This window comes from Melanotaenia boesemani, chromosome 7 (genome assembly GCF_017639745.1).
Source record: "Melanotaenia boesemani isolate fMelBoe1 chromosome 7, fMelBoe1.pri, whole genome shotgun sequence".
NCBI classification, from domain to species: Eukaryota; Metazoa; Chordata; class Actinopteri; order Atheriniformes; family Melanotaeniidae; genus Melanotaenia; species Melanotaenia boesemani.
Genome location: NC_055688.1, coordinates 9,716,427 through 9,737,583, shown reverse-complemented (window position 1 = coordinate 9,737,583; position 21,157 = coordinate 9,716,427). Strand labels below are relative to the sequence as shown.

Below are 21,157 nucleotides of genomic sequence, written 5' to 3'. Positions count from 1 at the left end.
GGATCTAAACTGAATACTCTGTTTCTTGCTTACGCTTAAGAATAGTTCATCACCTCTTTTTCCCTCTGCCTTTCTTTACGTGCAGGTAACAGCCACTGATCAGGATGGTCCCATCAATAATCTGCTGCGTTACTCCATCGTGAGCGGAGATCTACAGCAGCAGTTCTCTATTCACCCTCGCAGCGGTGAAATTACTGTTCGTACGGCGCTGGACAGAGAAGAGGTCTGTGTCAGTCAAATAAAAGAGATGAGATGCAGTTTTTTAGTTGGTAGAATAGCAAACTTAAATCTCTCCGTTTTACCTCTTCTACAGATCCCTCATTACTCTCTGACGGTGCAGGCAGCTGATGAAGGCAACCCTCCTCTGTCGTCAGCAGTCCTCATCACCATCACTGTCACTGATGTCAATGACAACCCCCCCATCTTCTCTCAGGTTAACCACAGGCTGCTGCTGCAGGTATGACAACCCCAGCATCTGATGCTAAAAAGCAAGGCAGCACTTTTGTTGCTTTAACTGCATCTGTAGTGTCTGGAAATGCTGCAAAGTAAAACTGGTGCATGGAACATGAAATCCAGTGTTCTCCCTACCATGGTGTTAGGGAGCTGCGCTGCCTACCCCCTAGAAAATCAAGATACTTTTATTTAATCTAATTTTTAAACTTTTTTTAGACTTTAGACTTTATTTTCCACTAGAGAAAATTCTTTCCTGCCAATTGAACCCCTCAACTTTACAAGGTAAACATCACCACAGTAGACAATGCTGCACAGAACACAACAGCATCCCCCAAAAATATATAAAGCACAAAATCACCAATAGAAGTCGTTAAGGTTCCCTTTCCTGTACAATGGGTCTGTATTTTTTATCCTTTTGTTTAAAACACTGAACAGTTTGATGTTATTTATCTGGACAGTGATTTCCTCACTCACACACACTGGTGAGCACACTCCTACTACTGGACAGAGTGTGTCCAAAAACACTTCTCCCTCTCCCAGGGTGATGAAGATGGAAACGCTCATGTTTCTCATGCGCAGAACTGCATGTCTATTACAGGAGCTTGCAGAGCTAAACAAGCAGAATCTTCTCATCACTGTAGTTGTTTCTGAGACGTATTATTATGGATCGAGTATTCCTTGTAGGTTTTATTAGTGACCACAAAGTGGCAACCTCCGGCAGTAAAATGTGAAGCCTATGCCAGGCGTGCCAAGCTCCAGTCCTCAAGGGCCACAATCCTGCAGGTTTTTGATGTGTCCCTGCTCCAAAACCACCTGACTCAAATTGATTAGTCATTGTGCAAAACTTAATAGTCTGTTGGATTTGTTTCATTTGAGCCAGGTGTGTTGATGCAGGAAACACTGGAAAATCTGCAGGACAGCGGCCCTCGTGGACCGACTTTAGGCACCCCTGGCCTATGCAGTAATGCAAAAAAATGCAGTTCACCTCTCATCCGCTAGGGGCTGGCTCCAAAACGCAGCAAACCCCCATAGACTCCCATGTTAAAAAGACCAACTTCACAGCAGAAATAAACATGTTTTAAAGCCTGGTACAAAATCCATTTTAGGATTAATAGGTCAAGTTTACCTTCATGACAGCTGTGAGGAGGGAGAATTTTTCTAACTCATCTGTTTAGATATTATTAATCTTGAAATTCAGCATAATTAGGGGCGTGTCCTTTTGATTGACATGTATCCAATATCCAGGGCAAGAAGGAAGAGTGTAGCACAAACGCAGTTTTTAACCAGCTAACAGCACACTTTAGTTTTAGCCCGCCTACCTTCATTAGCTGGTTAGCTCACGTTAGATCAGAGTTGGCTCAGTTAGCTCTTAGCTACATGCAGCTCGGAGTTTAATAGATGTCAGTCATCCACCCCCACGCTCATAGCCCGCCCTCTCAGCTCTGCTACTTTGCCCATTTTTATATTTTCCGGGAGCAACAGCAGACGTGACGCTGCCAAGATGCCGATGGTAGGAACCGCCCAACAAGCTTCACTTTTGCTCTTACCTGTGGGTGACGTCACGGAGGCTCTGTCCATCTTTTATATACAGTCTATGGTGACAACATATCTGAGATCTGAATTTTATTTCATCTAGACATTTCAAAAGCTAAACTTTTTTATGTCCTTGGTCTTTTTTATGGCAGCATTTCAGTCAGTGAGTGAAAATTAGTCTGAGTTATGAAAATGTGACTCAACTTCACAGCTGAGTGTAGCCATCAGATAGTGTTTAAATGATTTAGTCATTGTCGTTTGATTCTGTAATGGGTAAGTCACCTGTTACAGCTACAGATTTCACAGCTGGTTTTAAGGCTGCTGACAGTAGCATCCCCTCTTTATTAAGCCTATATGCAAGTTACATGTATGACAGATTGATGAGAACAAACTGAATCATGATAACACAGTTTTTCTGTGTCTGTGTTCCAGTTCATGGAGGGAGATTCTCTTATATTCTCTTTCAAGTTTTTGTGTCAGTGTCCGTCAGTCTGGTGGAACTGCTGAGATCAGGCGTAAAGCCCCACAAAGCTGTGGCATCCAGAAGTGCACCAGCTCCCAAATTTTATTTATTTTTTGTTTTCATCTGTTGGCTTTCTGAACTGGCACCAGTTTACTGCTCTGCATTCTGTCTGGATGATGAATTCTGTGTGCTACAGACATAAATGGACAAGTCTGGCCAGTGCAATGTATGCACAACAGTATGCACACTAGTACAACAGAGAAATAATAAATATTACAGTCACTGGAATCCTGGTTTATGCACAATTCTTTTTAGTAATAAATCATCTTAATCTTGCAGCACCTTTTTAGGAATCTGTGATTCTTTCCAAGCTGTTGTGGTTTTAAAATAAAAAGCTGCCTGTCTGCAGCAACAAAATAAAACAAACTGACAACCTGACACAAACCACTGCCTCGCCAAAAAACAGATGATTAAAAAAAAAAAACAGAGTATCCAACTTCTACTAATGCAGAGGGATGCACCAGCTGCACCCATGTGTGATATTTTATAATTTCATGAGAAAACATGCACAGTATGAGCAGAAATTGCATCTCTTTGCAAAAAGTCTGCACAGTACTCCATTTGCCTTATTAATTTAAAAGAGTGAATAGAGCAGGAAGTATTCCTAAAAAGCAGCCAAAGACTGTCAGTAATGGAGTAAACCTCCACCTGCTCGGCCCCTGACAGCCTAACAGGGTGATAATGAAGACAGATGAACTAAAAACTGGAGATAATTATAGAGAAATCACCAGAGATCATCGTGCTATAGCCATCTTTTTTTCTCCATTCCAGTTCCTCCAACCCCCTGAAATATGCTGACCTGTAAGTGCTGCTCCATCATAACTGAAGCACCCACAGCTCATTAAACCTATGTGCTGAGAGCTCAGAGAGAAAAAAAAAACAGAGCCTGGTTTCACAACTTTGTGAGGATCAAAGCAGCAGGAAGATCATCTGGCATGATTTGTTGCTCGCAGGACATCAATGCCACCTTTAACTTAAAACCTTTTATTACTCCACGAAGTCTGCTGGCACAGAAAAACTTTTTAATGGGCAATTTACTTTCACTTTACTGCCTGTGAAAGCTCATATTGCCGCAAGGTTTTTGAAGAAGTTGTCTACATGCCTGTGTTTGTGCAGTGTTATCAAAATGTTTCATCCACACCACCTGTTGCTCACTGTCAGCATTTTTCCTGCCAGCTCTTACCCTCACAGCTGCAGATCTGCCAGCTCAGATACTCTCATCCAGTCACAGAAGAGCTTGTTCATAAGACAAAACTTTGCCAAACGTTGTGGCGATGAATTCAAACTCTGTGAAATGATCCCATCTGCTAATGTCTCCACAGCCAGCTCTGGCTGATGAAGGAACTCTGCATTGAGCAGATGGGTGGTGCTGAAGCGGCGCAAAGGAATAGTCATTTTTTCCGACAGGTGTTGCAGGTCGGCAGGAGCTTGCGTTCTCTCTCCTGTAGCGATTACAGGACTTGGTTTGACTATTTGTCACCATCAGACGCCTGCTTGTGTGAGTGGCACATCTGTCGTAGCAAAGCAGGAGTGCCACATCAGGCTGCAGCTGAATTGAAGGGTTTCTGTAAAAGCAGCAGATGGATGGGTTATTCATTATGTTTGCAGAACATCCACAAAGGATGCAGCAACACGTAATACAGCTATAAATCAGGAGGCAACTGTGACGATGAGCAGCACGTTCTGGAGGCGTTCCTTCTGACATCCTCAACTGTGAAACATGACGTTTCCCCATGAGGGAGTTTCATACTCCAAATTAAAAATGATTAGCTTCTCCTGAGGTGGTCTGGCCATGCTTCTGTTTAGAGCTTCTGTAGAAGAGGCTGAATTAGAAAGTAATAGAACTCCACTAAAATTTATCAAGAGGTCTGCATGAAATCAGGACCTTATATTAAATGTGCATACAACCGTTGGCAGTCAAGAAAGTATAGTTCAGAGTTCATTTTCATTTAGATGTGTGGAAAATGTAAGCTGAATAATCCCATTATATGAAGTCGGTTGGCTGATTTTGATTTCCTGAAGTGAGAATTTGTGATATGGTAGCTTTAGTTTCACTGGGCTCAATTAGTACCAATGTCCAGGTGTCCTGATTCAAGAGATATTAGACCTACTGTAAACATACTGTCCAAAACATGGCCAACAGCTGGCTTAGTCTGAGACAGAGGCTGCAGAGTAAGACTGGATCATAAAGATTTTTAAAAAAAATATATATATATATATATATAAAATGTTATAAACATTTCACATCCCAGCATCATTTCAGTTCCCAGATCTTTGAGGCAGAAAGTGATCAGAGCCACAGGTACCATTAAAAGTACATGAAAACTGTTCAAACTTTTCTAAATGTCTACCTTTTCGAGTTTATTCTAGGGACAACTGGTTGGATAGGGGGGTTCATGTAGATGCTGCACCACAGGAGTTTTCCACATGATGAAGCACTCAGAGGGGTGGAGGACACAAACGTAGAGGGTAGGAGTAGGAACAGGCTCGGGTGTCTCTGATTCACTCCGACTTCACGCCCTCTCTCGCTTTGTCTTGATTGGTCAGCGTTTATTCTCCACATGTGGTCACGGCCGTGCAGTGAAAGCAAATAAAACTGTCTGACTCTGACTTCTTGTACTTCACCGTCTGATGAAACTTTCACAACCTCACTGGCTTGTGATGTGTGCTGTAATTGAAATTTCTAAGGCTTCACATGAGGTGGTGTTTGTTTTATCCCATTAACTTCAGACCGTATACACCTTTCTCCTTCCTGCCATCCATGTCCTAAAGCATGCTTTGTTTTTAGATTGATAACCCATTATGTAAGGGACCGGTGGTTCCTATTAATATCAGTCCAGAGTGAAAACTTACAGCTCCTCTTAGATGGGTGAGGTAATTCATCACAAGTTTTTTGTTTGTGTTTTTTGTGGTAGCAGGTAGGGGGGATAAGGGGGGGGGTCTAAGTTTCTGAAGTCATAAACCTGATTTTTTTAACATATTTTTAAGAGATGTGTGTTTCAGAAGTGAAATTCAGAAGATAAACAGCAGTTAAACATGGAGCCTGAGGTGGATGCTGGATTTAGCCCAGAGTTGGAACATTAACCCTGATGAAGCTGCTGAACTGCAGCTGATTAAAGCTGAATTAACTCTTCTCCTTTAGGAGGGCGAGTCAATCGGCAGCACCATCCTCCAGCTGGTGGTCACCGACAAAGACACACCTAAAAATGGCCCGCCTTTCTCTTTCCACATCGTCAGCGGCAACGAGGACCGTCGTTTCCATATTGACCAAGGTGGTCTGCTGTCGCTCTCTGCCCCTCTCAGGAAGAAGATCAAACCCCACCATCAGCTCAAGATACAGGTAAGACTGCTGTTCAGCAGCCATCAAGTTTCCACTCACCTGCTTTTCAATGTGCTTTGACCTTCCACTTGTGTCTGTCACTTTCCTCCCGAGCTGTGTTCACCCAGGGGAAAGAATAAAAAGAAAATTCTGTCATCTCTGTCAAATCTCACACCTCACCCCCGAGATTCAAAGCTTCATCCCGTTGTTGGATTCTCTTGACAATAACAGAAATCTCTCCAGTTGTCACACCATGAGAGAAACTAAGAAAAGAGTGCATTGTCTTGCCACTGCAGCTGCAACATGGAGAAACACTGCTAAGGGTCCCTGTCGGCCCACGCTCCCGACAGAGCTGTCATCAGAGCTGTCATCACGCTGGCAAACATGAGAAAAGTGGTAACAAAGTCAGTTTGACTGTGTGCTGTGGATCAGCAGCTAAGTCCAACCATGAGCCAATAATCTGACTTCAGAGAGCTGAAATGTTTGTTTTTATGTTTGAGTTTAGTCTCCTTCCTCCTCTTACTGTTTCAGTAACAGACTCTCCACCTGTTCACGCAAACATCCAGTTCCAGCATTTTAACTGGATGCGCTTTAGGATTTTTTTGCTGACAGATGTGTCCAAGTCGCTGCTCTCCGCTCGAAACGTATCTAAAGGGGAAGTTTTGTAGGTGGTGTTGAAGACGGAAAAAGCTGAATGTAAATATTAGTTTGCATGGATTTAATTGGCTGGTGGAAAACAGTTTTCAGCCTTATCACAGTCATACTGAAACTTTGTTTTTAAAGATTTACACTTGATGGAATAGTTAAAAAATAAATAACATAAAAAAAAGAAGTGAAAATGCTTCACATTTCAGATAAATCCAGCAGCAACTGTTCAAGTCCTTAAGTATTGCTTCTCCCCAGATAAATGCTCATTAACTTGATAAACTTCATGGTGTGAAGTACAGTATTTTACAGAAATATATATTTTTTTCTCCCAGGTGACAGATAGCGGCTACCCTCCCCTGTCTTCCATCTGTGTAATCAACATCAATGTCACAGAGCAGAGCAAGTATCCTCCCACTGTCGTGCCCCTGGAGGTCTTCATAACAACCTCTGGAGGACTGTTTGCAAATCGGGTCATTGGCAGGCTCCACGCATCAGACCAGGACCTGCAGGACGTCCTGTCCTACAAGCTGGTGTCAGAAAACCCAGACGGGAAAAGGTTCTCTATTGACCTGGCTGACGGTAAAATCTGGGCTGAAGAAAACCTGGAAGAGGGCTCATATGCCCTAAACGTCAGTGTGAGCGATGGGAAGTTCAGCGTCTGGACAGGCGTAAAAATTCATGTGTGGCCAGCCAATCAGAGAGTGCTGGATTCCGGCCTGACGCTGCAGATGGCCGGGATGTCACCAGAGGAGTTCTTGGGGGATCACTGGAGAGGCCTTCAGCGCAATCTAGGTGAACTCTTAAGTCTACCCAGACAAGAGCTTCATCTGGCCAGCCTGCAGCAGCTGCCCAGCACCCTGGTTCTGGAGGTCCTGCTGATCTGGAGGACTCAGGATGGACTTATCCGCTCCTTACCAACCAACAGACTCGCAGGTGAGCAATCAGCATAATGACCTATTTGTCAAATCTGTGATCATAGCAATGTGGAAAACTTGTGGACTCCAACTCTTTGATGTAGGGATTATATCGGAGATCGAGGAATCTTTGGGCCTCAGTATTCTCAGGATGAGCCACAACGGGTGTTTGGGTTCCGGCTGTCCACCACGAGGCTGCAGGAACGCTGTGCTGCTGTCAGGAGAGAGACTGAACCATTTCACTACCGCCAGAGCTGGTTACATCACCCCACAGCACACCTGGGAGAGTGTGTGCCCCTGTAACAGTACGTACTGTGTGTGTTTGTGTGTGTGTGTGTGTGACTGCCTGAACTTTAGAGACATTGATGGCTGAGTGTGTATGTGGGTATTAATGTCAGAGTGTGTGAACCAGAGAGTGTTGTGGTTTTTTCTTTTTTCCTTGTACAGAAATGAAAATATTGAAGTTTGTGAACACTGTGTCTGAAGATCGGGACGAGTCTGCAGCCTCAGAGGCAGCAAAAGCTTTTACAGCTGATCCGCTTCAAAACTGAAGAAAAATAAGTACGATGGGGGCTTCAGCAGAGTAATTACAGCCAGAACACGGAGGGCATGCTGTCCTCAGCTGACTTCCATCCAACTATGATACAGAAATAACCTGAAAAGTTGTTGGAAAAACTGACAAAGACATTGTCTGCATAGGCAGGCAAATTTATTTACTTAGCACATTTCATACAAAAGGCAACTCAATGTCTATAGAAGAAAAAGAATACAAACAAGAAGAAGCAGCAAAAGAGACGACTAAATAAAAATATAAACAGCACTAAGTTTGAAGAAGCACCAGCATTTGTCAGAAAAGCAGCATCATAAAGAAAAATAAGCAGCATGCCATTAGATCAGTCAGGAACTAACATGAGTAAAACTAACAGCATAAAAATAAATAAGAGTAAAAGTTAATAGAAATGCTCATAGAAAAAAAGAAAATGTTTTGAGAAAATACTTGACTGACCTGATTTCCATAGACAAATCATTGTAGACTGACATCAAAACACGATACAGCAGTTTCAGTCTGGTTTTCAGGGCCTTTACACGAGCAGGATGGCATTTAGGTGCCAAAGTATCTGCCAGCCAAAGGCCGGGGCTTAGAGCTGTCATGTCTGTTTTCAGCAGCATGCTTTTGGAGTCTTAACATTTTAGCTCCAGGATAAATCAGATGAGTATGAGGCCAGTAGTTTTTGTAGCAGTCATTAAAGGAAGTTGCAGTATCTAAAGGCAGGAGCCTGTCCTCTTAATTGCCATCAGTCCTGCTTGACCTTTAAGCTTAAATGCCCATCTTTCAAATTTCAGCTTTCCCTGGAAGAAGACTTGTACAGACACTTGTATTTTCAGGCAGCTGGGTAAAGATGTCTTCTTCTTTCTTCATAATGTTCCTGTTACACAAAGAAAACTAACAGTTAGATCCCCCACATTCAAGATGAATCACTCTTTTAGTTGTGAAAAATTAAGACTTGCTCAGTTAAAAATTGATTACAGCCAGCAGACCTGTAAAACACTGAGGACTGTGCCACCACGTTGAATCATCTTCAATGATTTGTGTTGCTATTCTTATGGAGATTAGTGTTTTTCTCAGTCAGGGGCTTAGCTGGATAGATGCTCATTCTTTTGTTTGGATTAAAATTTCTCTGGAAGAGGAAATGATCCGATGATTAAGGATTAAGAGCAATCTTAATCATTGCTTTCTGATTGTTTCACCTTCATATTTTGACTGGACTGCATTCCTCTTTGGTCTTAAAGGTCTGAAGAAACTGACAGGGCAGTGGTTTTTGCTCAATTCTCCAAACCTAGCTTCTTCTCTGGTTAAAGACTGGGGAATTAAATTCAGAGGTTCACATGGAAACATATTCCACAGTACATGTTAGAAAATAACGGCATAAAAACATATTAGAAGATTGAACGTGAGCAAAAGTGAGGGAACCATCAATGAGATATGCAAGTCAGGATGTTACTCTGCTTGTTAAACAGACGTATTTACAGCGTAAAGATTGTGGTCAACTCAGTGAAGGTGAAACTCCTGTAGTAACTTCACGCAGACACGGCAACACTAAACTGAATCTGCAATCTAGATTTACAACACCGACTGGGGGTGGATGCGTTTGTCCCCTCTTGTTTTCATGTCATTTGAAAGTTGTTTTCAAAAATGATTTATTGCTGATAGTTTCGGGCATCAAATCAATGTTTTGTGTCCGCATCTGTTTACTGCTTTCACCAAGGTGGAGATTATCTTCTTAGTGGCATTGGTCTGTCTGTTAGCAACATACCTCAAAAAGTTATGGGTGAATTTTGATTAAATTTGGAACAATTGATTAGATTTTTTGGGGTGATCCAGATCACCGCTTGGATCCAAGAATTTTTAAAAGGATTCTTTACCATTTACGGGTGTTAAAAAAATGTAATTAATTAATAGAAGTTATCCGGATTTGGAAATTCAATTTTTCAGGACGGCGGATCACGTAATCCAGCTTACTTTTATCCTGGTTGTTCAAAGCAACATTGGATTGGATCCCCCTGATCCAGAATCACCAAATCTGGGTTTTAAAACAACATTCAGCTTCCATGTGAAGAAGAACAGGTAGAAGAGCCAGTTCTTTTCTGATTATGCAGTGCTGACTGACAGAAAAATCGATTATTATATGTGTTTGTTATTGAACTTGTTTGGGGGTGTATTTCGTGGGGGCAAGATGATGTTATGTTTTATTTTTGCTTTACTATCCTGAAAGGCTTAATAGGTAGCCTATGCCTATTTTAACCACTTTATCCCTGTAACGGTTAAACAAGTGAGGTGCAACATATAAATATTCATATACGCACTGACGAAAAAGATTTGTTCAAATCTGAGGTTTGACCACAGTTTCCTGAAATCCGCCTTGTAATCCTACCCTCTGTTGGGATCAGGATAATCCTGTTTTCTTGGATCAAAGTTATCCAGATCCTACTCAGACGTTTTGAACAACCCAAACTGAGGGTTTTATCTGGATAACAGCCAGGATTGGATTACATGATCCAAACCGATTTTGGAATCCAGATTTCGCTTTTGAACAACCATTTTATCCCATCCAGTAACCAAAATCCCATCGGATTACGTTTGAAAAACCTGGCCGGGTAGATGGGGATAATTTTGCTATTACAGTTTCTAACTTATTAGATAATTCCCCCAATCCTTGGCAAAAGAAAAAAAAACATATAAAAAAAAAAACAAGTTGAATCAGGGTAGATGTTATAATCCGACAAGGTTTGACCCGGATCATGTCGATATTCTGGTGATCCAGAAGGTGCAATATGTAGGGAGTACTGGGTGGGCTGTTGGAATAATTTTGCCATTAGAGCTTCTAACTGAAAAATTAAGGCCACAATCAATGGAAAAAAAAATTACAATGGCTTGACGAAGGTCTGCGCTCTGAATGCTCGTAGTTTATATTTTAATTTAAAATGACCACAGTTTAAATTCAAAAACCATCCTGTAAATAATGAGCTCCACATAGATTTTATTCTAGTTTGTTTGATTTATGAAGTTACATAAAATGTGTCATTTTCCAGATTCCAGGGCATGCAGCAAACCTTTTCCAACCTCTGGAGGAATTTCCTAAATTGTCATGTGTTCTTCCTTTTTTTCTTCTCATTTTGTTTTATTGTCTTTTATCCAGAAAATTTAAGCTTAGGTTACTGAATAAAATGTAAACCCAAACCCCGCAAATTTCCTTTAATTCAATTTAATTTAATTATTCTGTGTTTAAAATCAGCACAAGACGTAGTGAGCGAAGTAATACAAAACTTCAAGGAACAACAAAAAACATTTTAAAATAAGGAAAAAGAAATAAAGCTTCTGCATTTTGAATTTCGTGATGGGACAACTGAAACTTCTCTCTTTTGTTTGGGTCAACAAGTCAACCATTAATGTTGGAAAATTTGGACCTCATCACGATGTAACATGTAGATATATTGTAAAAATGTAGAAGGTAAACTGACTTGTTCTCATCTTTAAATGAAGAAATTTTGCCTGCTGTAGATCATAGAAATGTCTCAGTTACAAAATGTGATGAAGCTGCACTTCATACTGGGCCAAGACATGGAGAGGTTCTGCTGTTATACTTGGAGGACACTGTCATGTTGACGTTACACCCTTAAACCAAACAAAACTGCAACCAGACAAAACTTTGTGTCGACAGCTTTATTGTGCCAGCTTTGCATATACTTATCATTTACTTATCATACGTATCATATACATCATTTTTATATGAGCTTGGCCGGGGAACGGGGACGTAACATAAAATAATGATGCCCAGATGTAAAGCATAGTAACAGGGAGTTTATTGTTCCAAGTGGCTTCAGAATACAAACAAACAGAAGCAAACAGGAGGGATGGGTGGGTGGTGCTATTCAAATCAAAGAAACAAACTAAACAAAAGGGTCTAACAAGTAAATATGTATTCTATTTAACTAATCAATGTTCAACACAAAGAAACAAAACCTGGCTGACTGGACTGATTACGGACTAAACTACAACCGGAAGCTGCTGCACTAAAATTAGTAATCAGACAAACTGCTATGAAAGGTGTAAACTTGGCCCGAACAACAATTACGCTACACAGAATTCACAAGGTTTACCGAAGCAAGCAAAATGCCTCAAAGGCTCAACGGCAAAACTAAGAGGCCACATACAATCCACCACTTTCCAAATCACAATTAAGCAACAGCGATTGGGATGAGATTCACGTTCGTCGCTTACCCTCCCATCTTAGACAAGGGGTCCAGTACTGCAGGTCTGGATCTGCGGGTCTGCAGTCATATGTTTATAGATTTAGACGATTTTCATGATTCACCCCTCCGTTTCATCATGCCATCCAGTAGAATTACACTGATAGCACCATGTTTACATCCAACAATCATCAACAAGGAGGAGATCTGTGACGCAGATGACTGACTCCTGCTGCTGTCCAATCAGACTCATGTAACCGGGCAGAAAATTGTGATATTGGACGCGAAACTGCTTCCAAAGCGCAAGAGGAAACAGTTTTAATTAAATGCAATTTTATCCCAGTGAATACAAATGTTGGAGGCAAGACGTGCCTCTGGTTTGGTAAATCTTGATCATAGTGAGATAAAACTTACCGTTTTGTAGCGAGACTTGTGCTTTCCGTAGAGGAGGCATTTGTCCCTGTGCATACCGTCGGGTGGACACAGAATTCGTATATCTTTACGGACTTTGTTTATTTGCTCTTTGAATTGTTTAGCTGGGATTCTGAGCTTTCTTCGTCTACCACACATCTATAGTTACATTACAGACCTGACATTACACCCATCAAACTGGAAATTAAACTCCGGTGCCGGGGGATGCGAAAGACAAAAGGCCACTTTGTGTTTCACGTTTTAACAATAAAATGAACACATTATAACATGACAAGGTCCCATTTCTTTACATTTCGTTTGGAGGACGGTTGGATTCTGTCTTTATCGTTTCATCTACATCCTTTCTGTTGGTGTTTACTTTCCTTCAGACAGAACTGTGGAGCAGGCAGTTAAAGTTACTGGGTTCAGAAACCCTTCAGGGAAAGTTGTTTATCCAGCAGATTTTGGGAACATGCTGGTACTACACCTCCCCACAGGCATCATTAAAGTTTCATCTTAGAACCAATAAAGATTTGTTTCTACACCAATTCAACCTTTTTACTGCTGCATTCATGAATGATTGTCCATCCATGAAATCATTCAACCTTACCGGTCTCCACTTTCTCCTGCCGTTGACACCTTCCTAATGACTCGGTTGTTTATTTGCTGCAGGTTTCTCTTTTATTTATTTATTTCTTTTACTTCTTCTGCTTTTGAGAAATTTACTTTTCCAAGATCAAAGGAACTTTGTGCGATGTTTAGTCATCTCTTTTAAAATTATTTTTCTTTCCTTGCAAACATTTCTGTCAGAGTAGAAATCAAACATTAAGTTTTCACCACGTTTCATCCTCAGACTAAAAACACTGCAGCCACGGGGGCTCCCAGGAACGTTTTTAAAAGGATTTTTTTTTTTTTTTTTGGCGGGGGGGATTAAGTTAGATATTATAGAAGATATTTTTATTTGATTTAAAGAGAATACTTTATCTGAAAATGTCTACTGGCTCCGGTTGACATATGCATTGTTTACTCTGGGAATACTGGTGAGGTGACCCCGCCTCTTTTTAAATGACCAATGACCATTTTTTTATGTAACCTTTATTTTCTCAGAGATACCGACTAAATGAGGCAAGAACCTCTTCAACAATGGTGCCCTAACCCAAGATGGCAGCACAAATAATAATCAATTAAGAAAAAAATAAAATGACAATAGACACATACAAATTAAAATAAAACAGAAATAATAATAATAAGAAGAAAAAAAATGCCTATTTATTTACAGAAAAATAATACCAAACTTAAGTATATAAATTAGGTTCAAATACAGAAAAAGTTATGGAAGAAAAATGCTCTGTAATTATGGGATAAAAAAATTTACACTTTCCAAAATGACTGAACCTGCTGAACGGTGATAAACTAAATAAAGTGTAAAAAGCAAACATGATGCTTCCGTCCAAAACACAAAGACACTTAATTTTTTGATGATATTGAGCAAAATGAAAAGTCCTTCTGCATGAAACCTGCAAATATTTGCTTTTTTCTCTCGAACTAAAGATATTATTTCATGTTTTTGTGTTTTAGAGTCTGCTCTGAGGTTTGACAGCAAGTCCTACCTTAAATATCTTCATGGGATGGATGAGGACAACCAGGATTTCAGACTCTCACTGAGGTTCAAGACTTTCCAGGAGCAAGGCCTCATCATGTCCACAAACAGCACCAACAACTGGGGAGCTTTACAGGTATTTATGCTCCTTACTGTTTAATAACAGGATCAGAAAACAGGTCCTCGCTTAAATCATGTGACTGTTGTCTTTTTTTACTTTTTAATCTTTTTTGTATATTTATGAACACTGGCATTTGAATTAATTTCATTTACAACATATTTATTTTTTTTTACCTGTACTAAATCAGAACCACAGCTACATTAATTTTGATTATATTCTGGTGGCACACACACATCTGCAACATGCATACATCATGGGAAGTCCTCAGGCCCTGAATCTTACTTGAATTCAGTCATCTGTGTTTTTTTTTTGTTTTGTTTTGTTTTGTTTTTCTTTTTTTTTTTTGCACTCACACTCTCACCCACTCCTGTGTTCATGTGCAATGTGTCCAAGGCCAAACCGGGAGAGAAGACAGACATTTCAGTGTTTATTTTACCCACAAGACAACAGCAGCTCATTGTTTCTTACTTTGAAAAGCCACAATAGCACAGGGAGGTAAAATGAGAAGAAACAGCAACACAGAGACAGTAAGTTAATTACAACTAGAGGAATGAGAGAATCATTATTTCTATTTATTTATAGGTTGTGTAAGGACTGTGTTCTCCCCGGAGCTAGGAAGTCATTCATTTGCTCTTCGAGTTTTGCTGCCATAGAGAGATAAAATCTCTGCCTAATTGTCAGATGCTGTTATTGTAATGTTGTTGTTTGGCACTAATTTACAGCAAAAAAGATAAAATCGAGGAGCTGCTTATTTAATCAAAGGCAGTTCTCACTGGGGGGGAAAGGAGATGGCGGATAAAGCTTTTCATTACAAAATATTTCCTCAAATATAACTTTACGAACCAAAAGGATCTCACATGCCAGATTTTTTATTTGCTTCTTTGTGTGAGCATTCGTCATGCAGCTGTCATGTTCTTGAACTACTGGATATCTTGGGAGCCGGTCTCACGTTTTTCTTGTAATCTGTTTGTCCTTTTGGTGAGTTTACGGCAACAAATCCCAGAATAGCGGTAGGTTCTGCTGTGTATCTGGGTCAACGCTGTCAGCATCACACAGTACCTGTTGACACTGTGAAACCCGACAAATAAAATCAACTTGATTTAAATTTGCTCTTTTGTTGCAACGTTGACATTTCAGACAAGGTGCCCTTATTCACTGTGAAATTCCAGCTGCGTCCGAGGCCTTTTCACATTCCTGTGCTGACAACAGGAGCAAACGTGAGGATAGCCTTTTGTTGTCTGGTTTAGTCTCTTTAGTGAGTCTTTTAAAACAGGATTGTCTGTATTGTACTTTCAGAAGATGATCACGTTGTTATGGGACAGATTCGCCAACTAGCTTATTAAATATTAGAAGCAACAGTTACCTCTGTTGTTGAAGTTTCACACTTAATGATGCTTTAGCTTTAATGTAATTTCATCTCACGCTGTGATAACAACTCCCTCACAGCCAGACGTTGCTCTTCTCCCTCAAAATGCACTCTGAAGAAAATGACAACATTCTGCAGGAGTTCTGAAAAGAAAAAGAAAAACACTGGCTGTTGTCGAGCTTTATTGATTGATTTCTGTAGAACCGTCCAGGGAATGGAAGATTCATGTTGCTGCTACAGTACAAGGTGCACTGTACAAGAGAGAAAGAGAATAATTGAGAATGTTTTCTCATGAGAACCACAGACTATTCTTTGAGCAGATTATTTTTTTTAAAAAAGAAAAAGGGCTTAATATTGATTTGATATTCTGTGAGATGCCTCCCCTTGTGAGTGCTTTTCATTTGAGACATCTACATGATCTGGAGCTGAATATTCAATTATTCTGATTCTTGAAAGCTTCAGAAGTAGCGTTCACTTTCTGGGTTCTGGATCACGGCTTGTGTTGGTCAATGCAGAAACGACTTCAAAATGAATTTCTAGACATCTGAGTGGGCTCCCACCTGGGGGTTTGTGAGGATGATGGAAAATACTGTTTGTGCATTTGATTCCCATTGGAGCACAAGCCCCCATCATCTCATGGATGATTACAAACCACCAAATCTCATCAGTATGCGAAAGAATCACCTTTGCACCAAAAAATCAAGTTGACACCTGTTTTCTGCTGCTAGTTTGTTGCATGTGTGCACACATCATCGTCTAAATTGAATCATGACCTTTAAGATGGAGATTGTGGCTGCTTGGATAAGAAGCTGCCACGCTCAGCTGTGAAGAGCGAGTAAAGGTGACTTGTCAATGGAAGGAAAACCCCTGTCCTTGATGTGGAGTGACAGCTGAGACCTGACAGCAGACCAGTTTGCACATTGGACAGGGAACAAGGCTGCGGACACACACTGATGTGGAATCACTGGACCAGCACTCAGTCCTCATCCCTGCTGCAGTAACACAACCTGACTTGGATGTCAGTTCAGGCTTTTATTGCAGCTGCTGAGCAGGAGGGAATTCTTGCTTAAAGACTTGTGACATTTCACTTAGCAGGGAGGCTGTGCTAGCAGGGTAGCTGTTACCAGATCCCAACAACATCGGTCTGGGTTTGGTTGTTAGTATTCCCAACAAGATGACTCTGAATCACAGTGTCGACCTTTCACTCCTTCTGTTAGGTGGTCTGCTACTTTAGTTCAGTCCACCACATAATGTTGCGCAGAATAATGTACAACCACCGAATGATTAGTGATCTTGGTGATGGTTCATTTCTCATGATGATGATTTTACTTTATTTGAACAGTAACACAGTAAAAACTATGCCACGGCGAACTTGTACTTTAGACAAAGCTAAAGGCGGTCCAATGAAATATTAGTGTTTGACTTTTTGGATGGGCAGTGTACATATGAATGTTGACATGCTTAACTAAAGATGCTCGACTCTACTTGACTCCAGCCTCCCACAGACTAAGGGATATTTTGCTGAGAGCAGCTCTCTTATTTAAAAGAAAGTCCTCCAGCTCAGCCAGCTTGATCTGTGGCCCTGTGCTGCTTCGCTCAGTCAGTTACTGTTTTATTTTTTTATTCCACGGTTTTAAGCATCAGCCTCTCAAACACATTCTTACTTCTGGGCTTAAAATCCAACACACCTCTGAAGTTGACATCAATATGTACTTTACACTCACTACACTGGATTCAGTAAACAGAAAAAAAATCTAGCAACAAATTTAATCTGTCTGAAACACTGAAGCAGATTGCTTTTATTGTACTTCTGAAATGCACAGAGATTATGATAATCTTGTGAAATGAGATGCATTGTTTGATTAAAACAGGGAAAAGAATAATAACTTTAGATGTTATTGACGTTTTTCTCTCTCAAATCAATTCATCTTGATTTGTACAGCCCCAGTTCACAATGAAGTCATCTTAAGGCACTTTACAGACGTAATCAGTTTAAGCCAATTTAATTGTGATCCAATTAAAACAAACCCACATTAGTCTAATTTAAATCTGTTCATACAGGCCAAGTCATTAAAAAAAGGAAAATCAGTGGATCAGTGTCCGGTGTTTGTTTGGGTTCATCTTTTGTCAGCTTGGATTACATCTTCAGGAAGAGCTTGTCATTTAGCTGTTGATGGAACAGCTAAAGTTGGTAACGTTTCCATCCATAAACAGGTTGAAAACTTTGCAGTCATAAAGACTTTATATATGCTCTGTGCCTCAGGTTTAGTTTGATGTAATTTGTATGCATAATTTGTATACATAGCCATGAAGCCACCCCTATCTTGCACAGTCTCACGTACAACAAACCAAGTCTGCGTTTGATCACAGCAGGGGTGCAGCTCTGCGTCTTGCCTTCACTTAATACAATACCTGCGCTGGTGTGTATCTGCATGTAAATAACATGTTAGCAGAAAACATGAGAGTTGCTGCTGTGGCTTCATCCTAAGCTTTGCCCGGCAGCATTAAAGCTCCCTGCAGGAGACCTGCAGCATTTGTGATGGTGATTAATAAAGTCATGAAACACTGATGCCGAAGCGCTTGAATCCCTGAGGGGGTTTGACTTGACATGGTTCCTGTGCTACATCAGCTGTGCTGATACTGTAAAATCTTCAGTGCATCAAACTCTACTATCTCTCTTTAAACATCCACCATAAAACACATAAGAGGTTACACCACGTCATGTAAAATAATTTTTTTAAAAAATGGTTCCAGACTGAGGAAATCAAACAGAAACCTCAAGCAGAGACACAAAGCAAAAAGACTAAAGAAACACGTCCACGATAAAACTTGGACAGAAAAATGCAAAACTTAACCACCTTTTTTAAAATAGAACCTCATCAACTGTAATGATGAAAAAACCAGGAATCAGGCACACGGGTATCAATAATGCATCACAGGCTGCGGTGCATGATGGGGTGATGCTTAGTGGTTTGCAAAAGTAAATATTTGTGTATGTTTATTACAGAAGTTGTGGAGTATTCTATGAAAGCAAATGCAAGCAGATAAAAGCTGCTGGTTTGTTACTGTTTGGCAGCGCTGAGCGAGCAGAAATAGTGCAAACCTTCAGCTGATTATAGAAATGTGTGAGGGTCTGACCTGCACCGTGCTGAACAGGTGGAACAACAGCAACATGAGAACCTGTTAGCAGCCCATCATTTCTGTAACACACAAGCCCTTTCAATTAAACAATGAGTGTGATTTCCTTTATTAGTGTGTAAACATTTAGCATCTATTTAAACCTTTGAAACACTTTAGATATTTCCTAGTTTTAAACAGGCTGACTAAACATCTTCTAACTGTATAATCAGTGTTTCCAGGAAAGTAACAACACCAACAATAATGACTAGAACCACTGATACCTGATTCACATACAAAAAATAAAGACTGAAATTAAGTTTAAATGTCCATTTTCATAAGTTGGAAATGTCAAAAAGCCAAACATTAAATTTCTGTTGATATTTTTTGTTCATTCTTTGAAAATGTTTTTCTCTCTCAAACCCTTATAAATCAAAGAAGTTCAAACCAAAGAAAATGAAATGTACTATTAAAACGACCTTGAGGGTAGAAACATAAACTCAACAGTTATTGCTTGAAGCAGATAAATTGCACTTTGAATGTCATTATTAATACACCTACTCACAAAATGTTTAGGATGTTCAACGAACGAATGAAATTTACAGAAAATGTAAAGAGTTTGTTACATTGACATCACAACATGAATGTAGAGCATTTCAGTAGAACCATGCAATGGTAATTCCTTTATCTTAATTCAATAACAGTGGTGGCTAAAGCACAAAATAAATGTAAGTGTGTCAATAACTGGTCATGTGTTTCATGTTGTCTTGGTCTGATTATGTCTAAATGTGAACAGCATTATATAATTAAATAATTAACCCAATATGCCACTTTTTATTCCATCTAGTCAATTTTATTGTATAGTATTTGTTGATTGTTGTTGGACCACTCAATAACCCTTATTTTCCCTCCCCAGGTGACCAACGGAGAGCTGCAGTTCAGATACAGATGTGGAAACGCCCCCCCGGGCACACTGCTGATTAGATCTGATCCAGTATCTGACGGTCAGTGGCACAATGTGCTGCTGGAGGTGAACTACACCTCCATGAGACTGAGCCTAGACCAGCAGCATCCAGCTTCCATGATCCTGACTGAACCGTGCCGGTTGATGCATTCCCATGGTGCTTTGCTATTCGCTTCTCTCTCTCGGGACTCCACCCAAGACGTCAGCCATCACCCACGTAGTTTCATTGGCTGCCTAGAAGGCTTGAAGCTAAATGGGGAGCCAATCGTAGCGGGAGACACGGCAGAGTGGACAGGGTCAGGGAGCAGGAGGGTGTTCGGGGTGTATCAGTGCTGCAGTGGGGATGGAGCTTGTGACAACAACCCCTGCCAGAATGGAGGAGTCTGCAAAGAGGACGCTGTTAGGGGTAAGTTAATTAAAAAAAAAAAAAGCTTTTTAAATTTATATTTTCTACATACTAAATTAACTTGCAAAACAGGTACAAAGATGTATAAACCCTTTTCTTTGACGACAGTAATAAGAACAATTTTAAAATCAAACACAATTCATGAAGCACAGATGTCTGAAATGTGAACTATTCAATGACCTTATTCTGAATTCTACTTCATCACTAAGTTTCATATTTTATCCACAAAAGCACCAAAATAAATTAAAAGAAAAATAATAAACACCCACTGCACACAAGGATTTCTCCAGTTAAAATATGACTTTGGTTTGTCAGTAATCTCCACTGCTGCTGAAACCAGATCTAAAGCCTGATGTGTTCAGAGCTTCAGAGTTTCCAAGAACCAGTCCAAAATCACATCAGTGAGCCAGTGAGCTATGTTGCAGCCGGTAATGTGTCTTCATTACCACGAACCCTCAGCAGTGCTCCGCTGTCTCACTGATTCAAGTACGCAAAGCATCAAATGTTTCAGGTTTGTCATTTCACCTACTAAGAACAATGTCCTTAGTCTGTGAGTCTTTTACATTTACAGCAGAAACCAAGTGAAATTGGACTGAATGTCACAGAAGGACAATGACATTTTTTTTTTCTTTAAACCAAATTAACCAAGGACTAAAGTTCAAGCAGTCATGTCTGATCACTGCATCCATTTTTCAAATACGTTCTATATAAAATTAAAAAATGCATCACACAACAAAAGCATATAAAACCAGCACCACCAGTGTGGGATCTTAATGGGTCTACTGGTTGATACGCAACATTTGGAACCAGTGTGTTTAAGGTTTTTAGATTACGTGAGGACAACCAGTCAGAAATAGTCTCTGAAAGTAACAGAAATCATCAGCAGATATTTAGACTTAAGTTAAAAAGATGTAATCTTCCTCACAAAATAGACTAAACCCATCGCTGATTTTTCCTTGACTTCTAAAGGACTCCATGGTGCAATAGAAATAAAATAAATATTAAAATTATACCACATGCATCGTACAACAGA

At 40.2% G+C, this 21,157-nt stretch overlaps 1 protein-coding gene across 1 annotated transcript in view; it reads left to right on the top strand.

Annotated features, from left to right (window-relative positions):
• fat2 (FAT atypical cadherin 2) overlaps positions 1-21,157 on the top strand; it is a 126,080-nt gene that overhangs the window by 87,675 nt on the left and 17,248 nt on the right. Inside the window, exons 18-24 of the mRNA XM_041989958.1 lie at positions 86-223; positions 314-457; positions 5,652-5,849; positions 6,809-7,409; positions 7,495-7,695; positions 14,129-14,286; positions 19,671-20,124. Coding sequence (XP_041845892.1) covers positions 86-223; positions 314-457; positions 5,652-5,849; positions 6,809-7,409; positions 7,495-7,695; positions 14,129-14,286; positions 19,671-20,124 — 1,894 coding nt within the window. The remainder of the gene's footprint in view (positions 1-85; positions 224-313; positions 458-5,651; positions 5,850-6,808; positions 7,410-7,494; positions 7,696-14,128; positions 14,287-19,670; positions 20,125-21,157) is intronic.